This window comes from Akebia trifoliata, chromosome 11 (genome assembly GCF_017979445.1).
Source record: "Akebia trifoliata isolate Shusen 1 chromosome 11, ASM1797944v1, whole genome shotgun sequence".
In the NCBI taxonomy this organism is placed as follows: Eukaryota; Viridiplantae; Streptophyta; class Magnoliopsida; order Ranunculales; family Lardizabalaceae; genus Akebia; species Akebia trifoliata.
Genome location: NC_141385.1, coordinates 45,146,526 through 45,159,202, shown reverse-complemented (window position 1 = coordinate 45,159,202; position 12,677 = coordinate 45,146,526). Strand labels below are relative to the sequence as shown.

The following is a 12,677-nucleotide window of genomic DNA, read 5'->3' as shown; positions in this document are numbered from 1 at the left end:
ATCCGAGAGGGCTTGGATTGTAATAGATTTAGGGACGGACGATAGTGGGACGAAACTATCTCAGCCCCTCGGGTTCGTACACCAAATTTGGTGTTGGTGGCCCGAGTCGACTCAACTCGATCATCCCCCGTCTAGAACGGGAGGTAAATTTTGAAACACTCACGCATCACTCGCTAGTGAGTTTCTGTATTGCTTTTGAGTGACTAAACTGCACACATTGGATTGCACCTAGTAATAAGGGCACCCTTACGAGGATGGCACCATAAGATAAGAATCGGATTTCATCACCGATATCTTGCCCTTTTAGGAAAATTGAATTCACAGCCATTTAATTAATTAAAATTTGGTTAGACTGGACTTTAGGTTCCATCGAGCTCATTAAGCAAAGCTAATCAAAAGTTGCACCAATTGCACTTCTTGATCGTGAACAGTGCCTAGCGCAATCTTGCCCTGTAGTTCTACGTGAATTCAGGGGATAGACTACGTCTATTCAAGACGAGAGGTGATCTAAGAGTACCCTTGCTCAGCATTGTGCGCCACCTCTCCTCTGGAGATTAAATTGGCTGTTCCGATTTCAGAGATTTGGGTTTGAGGCTTTGATTAATCCTTTGAACCAGTTAGGAGCTGTCTAGTCATAGGCACCCAGTTATCACGTGTGAATTCCTCCCTCTCTTGTGTGCAAGTCCAAAGTGTGTGTTACAGTAGATACAGAACCTCGAGCAGATTTATATCGTCATGGAGTTTAGGAGAGAATCCTTGATCTCATGCGGCTTATGTGATAATTATGGTCATTCTCCCGAGCATTGTCCGAATCAGCCCATGCTTCATGCTACACAGGCCAATATGCATCATTCTCAAAACTCGTATTGGATGCCGACACCCAATTCGTTCGACCAACCATACCACGTAGATAATTTGTTTCCCCAAAATTCCATGCCGTGTCAGAACGAGTTCACTCAGGGTAGTCATTTTGGTAACCATGAGGATTTTTATTTGCATAACACCTCGATGATGAATCCAACCATAATTTCCCAACAATCCTATGATTCTCAACATTTCTCCGATTATAGAGCTACAGAGCCTGAGCCAACATCCACTCACTCATATTTGTCTTCTCCTCAATCGTCGTCATTAGAGTCTATGATGTCTGCCTTCTTAATTCAACAACAACAGTTAATCCAACAACAATAGCTCCATCAACAAATGTTGGTAAATCATCAACAACAGTTGTTAAATCATCAACAACAATGGGATATGGGTCAAGCCTTAGTCAACATAGGAACTCAACTGAATCACCTAGCGTTATTCTTAGAAGAAGGAAAATTTGATAAATTCAAAAATGAGGATATCTCAATCCTAGAAAATCCACCATTCTTTCAAAATAACCTTAGTGACCAGTTATACTCTTTTGAAGATTTCGATGATTGTCCATCAACAATTGATAACCCTGTCTCAATTGAAGTTGAAATTCAAACCAATGAGGTTACAATTCCAACCGAAGCAACGATGGAAGTCCAACTAGGTCAGCTTATTGTGCCTTTAGAAGAAAGAGAGAATGGTCAATTTTCAAATGAGATAACCCATGAGAGCCAACCAATGTTTCAAAGTCCTAATGAGCAAGGTGATTGTACAAATTTGGCTAAGCAAATTGATCCGCCATCAGAGGAGACTGTTATCCAAGAGGAATCAACAACCAATTCTAATTTGTTAGTCACACCAATTTCGACCATTATTGATTCAACTTCGTATCCCATCCAACCCATCATTTCACAAAAGTGTAAAGACCCTTCATGTCTTACAACTTCCATTCTCTTTGGGAATATGATGATTGAAACTTGTTTTGAAAAGGTAATGACACTAAGAACTGAGGACAAACGAGGGTTGTTGATCATTTTTAAAAATAATTTCCAAGTCCTAACGATGGTAAAAATCTGTCTACCTATTAATTGGGGTAGGAAATCGATCGTTGTGTCCGTCAAGATGAATGTTAGGAAAATTCCTATATATCAGACCTTTTGATAGGTCCGGCTGAAGACGTTAAACTTAGCGCTGCTTGGGAGGCAACCCATGTGCTTTTATTTTAATAGGTAGTGTAGTTAGGAAATAAAATTTTTCTTAAAATTAAAAAAAAAAAAAAAAAAAAAAAAAAAAAACAACCTCTAACCTTAATCCCTTTCTCATTCTCTTCATCTTCAAGTCCACTATCAAACCAAATCAATGAATGTCACTAGGACTGCAGCCTGGTTACTAATTGTTGATTGAGTAGCAGAGATAGATGTTAGCTTATATTGAGGAGAAAAAGGCACAGACCACTGAATGTTCGGATTAAGATAGGTTTAAATTTTAGATTAGGATGTTCTTAATTTCTTAATTAGGTTGTTTTTCTATTTTAGAAATGATTTCTTTTATGCAAAAAAAAAAAAAAAAAAAAAAACCGCTTCGAAAATTCTCATTGTTATAACTTTCATTCTTTTTAGATTAGTTGTAACAAGACTTTGCACATTAATGCCCAATCCGTTTCAGGTGTGATCTAACCTTTTTATTTTTCCTTACTGCTTGCATATTGAGGACAATATGTCATTTAGGTTTGGGGGTATTAGGTTAGTTCACAATTGCATTGCATTGGTAGTTTAGTTTCAGGTTTATTTCATTGCTAGTTTAATTTCATGTTCAAAAAAAAAAAATTTTTAAAAATATTCAACACTTTCGAAATATTTTCTTCAAAATCTTTGTATATATTTTTTACATATGAATTTCAAATCTCAGGCTAATGTTCTAACTTTTGATCAGAAGTTGTTTTTGGTTATTCCTCATTAAGAAAATTATGAAAGAATTACTTTAGAAATTTACTTCTGATTAAGTATTTGGAAAGATAGATTTTATGGAACAAAAGTTGACCCTCTTTTCTAACTAGAGTGTTAGGGAAAACCTAGTCTAGTGAACTATGACTTCTTTGTCCCTTGGTTGACTTGTTAGAAGAAAAACAGAACTGAAGTTAGTATTACTTGGACAGCAACCATAGGATTAGACTGGGTACCTTGAAAAGGGCTACCTGCTTTTTGTAAAAAGAATACCAGAAAATGGTGAAGTGTGATAAAATCTAAAAAAAAAGCAGAAAATACAAGAAAAATATCAAAAAATTGTTAGAACTGCAAAAATGAAAAAAGAGTCCAATGAGACCAAATAGTGCAGTAGGGTGAAAGCCGTCAATGGTAAAAACGTGAGTAAACTGGAATATCACAGATAAAACCCCTTAGAGGTATTAAAGTGAATATCCACACCTCTCACAATCCCAGACAGGATGCTTAGTTTCGAGTTAGAACTTAGGTAGAACCGACCATTCTTAGCAGTTAGGAGGTGAAATCTTGTTCCTAAAAAGATGTTGCTTTTAAAAAAAAAAAAAAAAATCAGAAAATCACACAAGCACTCAAGTTATCTTTCAAATTTTCTGAAAATGAGGAATAAAAACTTAGAACTTTGTTCAAACATAAATGACCTTTGACTGATTTATGAAATGTCGTTATGTTCACTTTACATACTTTGATTTTGATTTTAATATTTTTGTAAAATGTTAGAATTTTGTGGGTATATTCTTTCACTGCAAACCCTCACGAGTCAAACTCGTCCACTAGGGGTAACCTAGGGGTTTAAGGGCTTACTGCATAAGCTAAATGCAATCGGGAACCTCACGAAAGAGGAGTTGTTTAGATTTAAGTTTTGCTCGGGACTAGCAAAATTGTGGTTTGGGGGTGTGATAAGGTCCCAATAATATCATTTTGGGACCGTAATTTCACCGAGATTACCATCATATAAATACTAGTTCCCTTAAAATAATAATAAATTTTATTAAATCCCAAATTAATGTGACTAACAATAGTTTGTTACTAATTTCAGGTGAAAAGGGCACATTCGGAAACCAACAAAAGAAATAACAATTATGGTTACAATACGCGGGCCGAAAGGAAGTTTCTAGAAAAATATCGATCGATTTGGGCACCACGTCACCGCGCCGCGGCTAGCTAAGACCGCGTCGCGGTCATTTCGAGGAATTTATTCTCGAGATTTTACAGAAGCTTCTAGAAGCTTCGGTGGTTGTAACTGATTGGGCCATGTGAATCGAATTATCCGCCAAATCACCCCGATTACCCGAATACAAACATTATAAATTTGAGGGTTTATTTCAAAGAAGGGGTCCCCTCTTGGGTCCCTCTTAGGCTCTTTTCTTCTTTAATTGTCTTTAGTTTCTTCTTAAAATTCTCTGTAATTTTTCCTTTTGGTGAGATCTTGAGTGTAGTGAGAACATCAACATCAAGAGGAATCACTCATTGTTTATGTAATTGTTGGGAGAACTATAAAAGGAGAATTTCGGATCGATCATCATCTTCATCTTCTTCACCTATTCTCTCTTTTCTCTTTTATTATTTTTCTGCAATTACAATGCTTGCAATGATTGGCTAAATTCTCATTAGAGAAGTTAAGGAAGCCATAGCAAAAAAAAATCCCTCTAGTGTAGATTTAAATTCTTGTTTTGCTTACATGTTTTAATTCTGAAAATTCTATTCTGATTAAGGTAATCCAACTTATAATTCTGATCCAACTTAGATAGCCATTACTTAGATAAGTTCAAGAATGGCTATGCTATGTGAAAAATTAGAAGATGAGTTGGGCAATCTCAATCATACTAGTATTTTCATGAATATCCTTTGATTACTCTTAAGGATTTAATTGTTCCACCATCCGATCCATGAGCAATGACTTGCTCCATGGATTGAGTTATATTCCGAATTTATCTACATTATGGATTAATTGCAAATGTTCGATTAACTTCTCTAATCTTTCTCTCTTAGATTCTCAATCTTTCTTTTCAGTTTCAATTTCTTTTACAAATCAGTTGTTATTTGCTTCTTTGTTTCTACAAATCAATTCTGTTTTAAAATCAATCTGTTTCTAATTCTGTTTTTGTTTCTAACCGAATGAATCTTCATTGTCCCTGTGGAACGAATTCGACTTGCCCAAAGTCTTAGTTCAAATCTTTATCTCTGCATCTCTATTGCAAGCTTTACAACCGATCCATGGACTCGGTCACGCCTAACCCGGCAGCTAGCACCCCCTAAAGAGGATCATAGTTCTCAATCTAGCATTTGAAGTGGATGTCATTGAACTTAAATACTGGAAATTTTGATTGTCTACAACATATGTAGAATTTTCAAGTTATGGTTTCAGTTTTTGCATAGTTATATAAATTGTTGATATGAATGTGTATGGACAATAATTTTTAAATCTTATTATTCATTGATGGGATATGAATGTCGATGTTGATATCAATGTGTGAATTTTTTTCACAAATATAGGTTGAAGACAAAAGCTAGCATTTGGGTACATTCTGATTGGTCTGGAAATTAAATCGACCGTCTTTATTCGACGGTCTATAGCCGTCGAATATATGTGATCATCCTAGATTCGACAGACCAAAACCGTCGAAATATTTTATTCGACGGCTCTGAAGCCGTCGAATAAATATGATTCGACGGTCTAAAGCCGTCGAATTTTGATAAAATTCTATGGTTTTTAACCGCCGAATTTTTTTTCGACAAGTTAAAATTTGATAGGCCGGTTCGACGGTCAAGACTGTCGAATTTATCCATAATTCGACGGTTTTGGACCGTCGATATTTGGGTATTTTCACGTAGTGCAAGAAGTTTCCATCAAGGTGATCCTTTGTCTCCTGCTTTATATATTATGGTGGAGGAGACTCTTAGCAAGGGTTTGAGGAGACTGGTGGTGGAACTGTACAGTGGCTTGAGGGTGGCTAAGGTTCCTTCTCACCTTTATTTGCAGATGACTTATTAATCTTTTGCAAGGCTACAAAGAAGTCTTTGTTAAATTTTGCGAGAATTTATTGGGTTAGTTGGGAAAGATTAGCTAAATTGGTCGATGAAGGAGGCTTGGGAGTGTGTCGTCTAGCTGTTGCTCATAAAGTTGGGATGTTTAAGATGTGTTTAGAGAATTATTATGAAGATGGACTAATATATGAAAGATGGTCTGTTTTGGACTGCTTGGGTTTCCTCAAAGAGATCTAAAATTTGGCCTTCGATGTGTTCGTATGCAAGCTGGCAATTGTGTAGATGATAGTCCATTGGCTAGGTTCCTTACTTATATCACCTCCGACAGAAAAGTCTTGGAGTGTTGGGAAAATGGTAGCTGGGATTTTGTGAAAATTCAAAGAAATTCTGGGCTTTGATGAGGCCTTATTTTATCCCAAATGCCTTTAATGCTCAGAGTTGCTAATCGTTTCGTTTGAAAACCAAATGTAGCTTCCTTCCTAATCAGCTTGGGAAGTAAGAATAAGGATTGGAAAGTATGGTGGCAGTTAGAGATTCCTACGAAGATGAAACTCTTATGATGGAAGATTAAGCATAAATATTTCCCTAGTGGTTAGTATGAACGAAAGGTTCAATTAGCTTCAAGGTTTGTGAAAGAGATGTGGAATCCATAAACCATCTGTTCTTTAGTTCCTTGTTTCCTTCTTCTATATGGAAATCGACTTTGAGTTGGTTTAATAGGATTTTACCTCAGCAATGTTCGTTATGGTTGGTGTTTAGCTGGTTTTCATCTTGGGGGAGATAGCAGTATGGGCTGTAAGCAAAATCGTTACTTTGGATTGTTTGTTGGTGATTTGGTTATTGCATAATGAGGCATTTTTTGAAGATGTAAAAACTTTTGGAATACCGAGCTTTATTTTAAAAGATGTCACATTTTGGCTTAAAAGAGATTTGTCAGTTGTGTGTGTGTGTTTTTTTGGAAGCGGATCTCCAGCCGACGAAAAAAATGAATGTAGGGTCTGCCATTGACATCCTCCCTAATAATACAAGCTAAAAGTCACAGCATTAGAGCTCTCAACTAGCCTTGCAATGCCTCTTGACACCCTTCTTGCTTGCCAAGCTGTCGTTGGTTGGGTGTTGTGTGTGTGTGTGTGTGTGTGTGTGTGGTAGGTGAACGTGGACGTTCGAGTTTGGGAAACCGGGGGGAAGCTTTGGTGGTGGTAGAGTCACAACGTGAAAACTTTCAAAATTCGACGGTCCAAAACCGTCGAATTATGGGATCATTCGACAGTCTCGACCGTCGAATTGGACTGTCGAATTTGGGCTTGTCGAAAAAATATTCGACAGTTAAAAACCATAGAATTTAGGGATATAGCGACGGTCGCCGACCGTCGCTATAGAGGAAAACCCGGTCACAACTACGTGGTAGGGACCTGGTATATGGACTTATAGCGACAGCTGCTATTGGCCGTCACTATAGGTTATTTTGTTAAAAAAATATACATTAAGCCTTTAGCTACGGGCGCCGACCGTCGCTATAGGGTATTCGTTTTTAAAAAAAATTATTAGGTCCTCAACTAGAACTCGCCCAATCTGAAAGTCCAAAAAGTAACACCTCTAATTTCAACCAATTACAAAACACATTAAGGCCTCAATCCTACATATGGAAGTTTGATTTGCCTCCAGTGACTAGTAGTAGCTCGAGGTGAATATAATAATAATAGATAAAATAGGTGTATCAACGTTTGGATGACCAGGTGGATGCTCTTGAGCTCATCATTGCGCTACTTGTCACCATGATCTTCTTGTCTGCCCCATTGTTCAGGTTCAGGGGTTGGGGCCATTCCTCCAAGGCCCTCGGTCTTCTCATGCCGGAACTTTGGCACGTATTTCCTAGAGGTAGGCGGAGCAACACCTATAGGCTCTGTTGTTGGCCGAGCTGCAGCAGCAGCCGCAGCAGGAGAAGCTGACCAATCCTTTCCTCTCTCTCCAACTTCAATATGCTGAATTCAGCTTCACAACGGCTAACAAAAGCGGACCTGAGAAGCAGACCAACCCAGGATGCCAAGGATCAGATCCACACGCGAGCTGGCATTTACCTGAGAAAGAACCAATTTATTACATCATTGTGAGTACAGAAGGATTCAAGGAGCATTTTAGACGGCCTTGTTTTACGTACCAGACTATCAAGGCTCCCATCAATGTGAAAAAAAATTACCCCCATTCCCCTTCTTCTATCGATCTCTGCCTACTCATTCAATGATGTTAATGTACATTAGGCAAAGAGGGTTTCATTTAAAAAAACTCTGCAAGAATTTCAAACGTCACTCACCATACAAGAACAAATTGTGATCTCCTCTGCTGTCAATGCTGATGTAACCTCTGCCAACATGCCTGAAATGGAAAGCCAGTTAAGATGGTTACCGAAAAGACAGGAAATACGTGAAGTTTAATGTTCACGACAAAAGAGACATTGGTCCCAAGCACTGCACCAATGGTATCTGGTACTCTCAGTGCACATACAGGGAACATTATCACCATTTGATAGAAATCCCACAAAGATTTACTATGTAAAATATTAACCAATAAAACTAGAGAATTTTTTGGTTGATCAAGAAAATATGGAACAGTTCAGAGAGGGGATGGTTAGTCATGCTTCAATTAATTTTTTATGCATGTCCAAGGTTGGGAACTGTTGAATGCAGGCTCCCAGCGCTTGCACATGTGCCAAAACCCAAAGGGTAGCTTACATTTCCTCATAACAAAATTAAGCAAATAATTGGTATCACACATGATAGTGGAAGTTCACCTTTACGATCTATACATACAACACAGAACCACTGGATTGAGAGGTCTTCGTGGTTGTGCCAAGAGGCAACCTTGCTAGCTTGCCAGCTCTCCAAACCGGGCAAGACTTCCTTGTACATCGGAATGTTAGCATAAATCGACTGGGCAATACCATTTCCCTGTGACAACAACTTTCCATTGGCCTTCAAACTCGAATGTTGCACATTCTTGGCATGTTTCCCATTGACTTTGGGGATTCCAACTTTACCGTTTTGAATATGGAGGGCATCGTCATGGTCTATCTTCAAATTAAATTTTGTATTCACAAGGATTTTCTTCCAAATGGATTCAAACTCTTTGGAAGAGTCCAGGAACTCTTCTTCCAAGTCACTCTCATCCTCAACATCAGCAACAATGTTATTTACAGAATCCATCATAATTTCGGTAGCAGACAATGGCAGAATTATAAGCCAAAACCTGATTGAAAGACTTTACTTTCATAATCTTGTGTCGGGCACTACGAGTCTTTGCATGTTGCATCCACTGCTGATGCCTTTGGAAAGCAGACTTGCTTGAGAGAGCCTGGTAAGACATTATCATCATCATCGAAGTGTTATCCCAAAACTTATGAAAGCTAACGAAGCAGTGACCCCTCAGATGAATAGTTACTTCAAGAGACAAAAGACTTCTGAGATCAACCATGAATTACACATGTACCAATTAAGATGTTCAACAGTATTAACAACTTCAGCATTGCCGTTGGCCAACTAAATCAGTAACACATACTCTCCCACTGCAGTGAGCAGCAATGCCTCTCTGGGCTATTAGATCCATCTTTTCAGTTCTTATCTGCCAAAATAAAATATATCCCACTATCATACCTTTAAAGCATAAAAAGAAAAAAAGACAAACAGTTGGTTCAAAATTGAGCATCGATAGAAAATTTTGGCAAAGAGAGGAAAATTGTAGGTAAGGAATTAGACATAAACATGAAGAAATAAAAGACAGTCATAACTCACCTGAACTTCCAGCCGAAACATGCTCTCGTAGAGGAATGGTATCACTGTGGTATGGAGACTTTGATAGCCATTTGGCTTTGGGTCCAACATCTTTGGCATGCAAATACTTGCATAAAAATCACCAACACCACCGCCACCACCACTCGAGGCTGCGGTCGATACATTTCCAGCATAAACAAGAGGAAAAAACTTTTCATTTTGCAATGGGGTGCCACTAGATAGAGAAGTTCCAACAACGACTGAACCATCTTCAAGTATAACATCAGCAGGAAAACTCCTGTCGATCGTGCCAGCACCGACTGTTGTTATCCATGGTGCAATATTACTGACTGACTTCTCACTGAGACCTTCATTTCCACCCGAAGCATAAATAAAAATACCACGTTCCATTGCACCAAATGCACCTATAGCTATTGTGTCGATATCATATGGTAGAGGTCCAGAACCTACAGAAAGTGAAATTACATCAACACCGTCTTCTACCGCCTTGTCAAACCCTGCGAGTATATCAGAATCGGCACAACCATTTTCCCAACATATCTTGTAAACTGCAATTCGAGCTTTTGGTGCAATTCCAACGGCAACACCTGCAGCATATCCGAATAAGGATGCTTGTTTTACTTGTCGTCCAGCGACAGTTGATGCTGTATGAGTTCCATTTTCCTGAACCCCAAACATAGAAACTAGCAAAATTGGTATCATATTAAATGATCATAGTGCCCTCAAAATCTTCATTTAGTTTAGGACCATTATTATTTATGATTTTAGCTTGAAGAGGAAAGATCCAAAACATTGAATCAGTTAAAACCCCACCAAAGTATTATCCTCATCAATTGCATTCTTGGCAAGTCTATTGGAATCCAATGGTCATAATCAATCATAAGATCAAGAAAATACCAATCCAATTCATGAAAACTCGGCCAGGTCAACCAAATTTGGTGTTTTGACATATAAAATTATCGATTTTTCAATGACTCAAGTATTTGCCATCTAAGTTAATTAAGACTGTCATGAACTACTGGACCAACTTGGAATCAGAAATAACCCAAAATATTACCAAATGGAACCATCCTAAACATATAATAAATGGAATGGAGTTTTGTATGATTTCGGTAGAGATTTCTTCAAACAAGTTCTTCGTAAGTTGACAAATTAACATTCCATCTTCTTAATCTGATATATGATAGAAAGCAATTCAAGTCTCTATGTACCAAACCCATGTCAACTTCTCAGATGAGAGCAATAATAGAAATACAATTCCTTCACACAACCAAAACATGTTTTGTAATTCAAAAAAGTAACGAAGACAACAACTATAGAAGACCATTGATTGTGCTTGCTAAAATAATCAAGGTGCCGTTGGTTAAAGTATAGAGCACTCATGCTGGAAGCTTGCTTCGATGCAACTGATCCAATTTTGAATGGCTAATCAACAATTTGGCTTTTCAACTGTTGAAAATTAGGATTTGGGATGTGGAGTGAAGTTCTACTAAACAACATTTTGGCCTTCTTGGAATATGTAAACTGTGATGGGGAAGAGACAAGGGTATCAACAGAATCACTATTATAGCTCTATAATGGTTGGCTGCATACTAGAAATTATCCCAACATATATGAGGATCCAAGACAACAACTATAGAAGAGCAATGTGTAAATCTTACTAAATCAAAGCAATCTAAAAGGGGAAAAAACAAGAACATCAAAAGAATGAAACACTTAAAATGCAATCAATGAAAAATCATTGATTGTGTTTTGCTTAAATGATCAAAGGTACCATTGGTTGAAGTACAGAGCACTTAGTTTAGAAGCTTGCTTCGGTACCCAATTTTGAATGGCTAATCAATTATTTGGCTTTTTAACTGTCAACATCATGATTGGGGATGTACAGATTGGAGTTTTCCTAGACAGCATTTTGGCCTTCATTTGGGATATGTAAAATGTGCTCTTAGGCGTGCAAGATGTCAAAATTCAATATTCAAGAAATAAATTAAAGGAAAGACTAAATGAAATAGGCAATATATTATACAACGAAAGAATGCTGCTGGTAGAGTACCTTTGAGGCTAGCCAACGAAAGAATGCAAACAGCCCGTGGACCATGGTCAGAAAATGACGTTATTTTTTAGGATACATCCTGAAATGTAAACACCCAAAAATAAAAAACAAGTTAGTGACTTAATCAAAATCAACCCAAATTTTTTTCCAGGGGAAAGTTACAGCATACTAAGTTCTATTTTTTTTTCCCTCTCAAACTGAGATCATAAATGGTGAAATAGGATTCAAGTCGTCAGCCTCAATAGTAGGATAAGGTGTTGTACATGGGAGAACTAGACATTGGAAAATTCCTATAGAAATTCCATATTAACCATTGGTTACTACCCTCAATAGCGCAATCTATATCGTGATGTAGACCATCTAAACATAGAAAAGATTTCCTTATCAAATATTTGGACATTTTTTCAACTATTTATCCTAAATTTTTATTGTTTTAAACATCTTAATTCTTCTTAGTGTTGAATTAGACTGCACTCCAAAGTTTTTAGTTGCCAAACCCTTAAATTGTTGCCTACTAAAAGCAGTCCTTTATGTTTTTATCCAAATTCTGGTAATGCTCATACTTCATTGTTCCTTCTTATGTAGACCCAGACAAATTAAATTAACAGTAACATACTAAGTTTAAAAAATCATACTTCATCACAAATCTAATTGAGGTCAATGTCAAAGCTTAGTTATCTAAAAACCTGTAGGTTCTATAATGGATTTGTTTTCAGCAAAAAGAGACGTTATTTAGCCAAATTCTATGAATTTTCATGATTCATGCATGAACCTTTCAAGCAAGCATAGTAAGAAACAACACATGAACAGAGGAACAAACATGAACAGAGGAACAAATGAATAACATGATCATTAAAGTTCAATTTAGCATTCTAGAGTGGTTTTTAGGGGGTTTTTTTTTTTTTCGATTTTTGAGAGAAATAGACTTACAGATGCGCTTTGGAGTGGTTTGATCGGTGGCACTGATAAGTGAGCTTCAGTTCTTAGGGTTTTCGA

General features: G+C 37.3%; 1 protein-coding gene across 2 annotated transcripts; it reads right to left on the bottom strand.

Annotated features, from left to right (window-relative positions):
- Positions 1-7,336: 7,336 nt before the first annotated feature.
- Positions 7,337-10,345, bottom strand: LOC147392024 (putative GTP diphosphokinase RSH1, chloroplastic). 2 transcript variants are annotated; one of them, XM_086417381.1, is made up of 5 exons: positions 9,629-10,320; positions 8,632-9,458; positions 8,155-8,216; positions 8,002-8,070; positions 7,337-7,921 (listed from the first exon to the last, which is right to left on the bottom strand). In XM_086417381.1, exons 2-5 carry the CDS (start codon positions 9,044-9,046, stop codon positions 7,847-7,849), a joined length of 621 nt encoding a protein of 206 aa, XP_086273507.1. In that variant the 5' UTR covers positions 9,047-9,458; positions 9,629-10,320; the 3' UTR covers positions 7,337-7,846. The 2 variants fall into 2 exon arrangements, with proteins under 2 accessions (XP_086273507.1, XP_086273506.1); XM_086417380.1 differs by lacking the exons at positions 7,337-7,921; positions 8,002-8,070; positions 8,155-8,216 and having other exon boundaries at positions 9,143-9,458; positions 9,629-10,345.
- Between the last annotated feature and the right edge of the window lie 2,332 nt (positions 10,346-12,677).

Bases quoted from the DNA above. Each gene is read 5' to 3' on its own strand.
- LOC147392024 (XM_086417380.1), bottom strand. From the start codon at position 10,330: ATGATACCAATTTTGCTAGTTTCTATGTTTGGGGTTCAGGAAAATGGA. The intron at 9,459-9,628 runs GTGAGTTATGAC...TTATTTTGGCAG, and splicing joins TGTTTCGGCTGGAAGTTCAG to ATAAGAACTGAAAAGATGGA.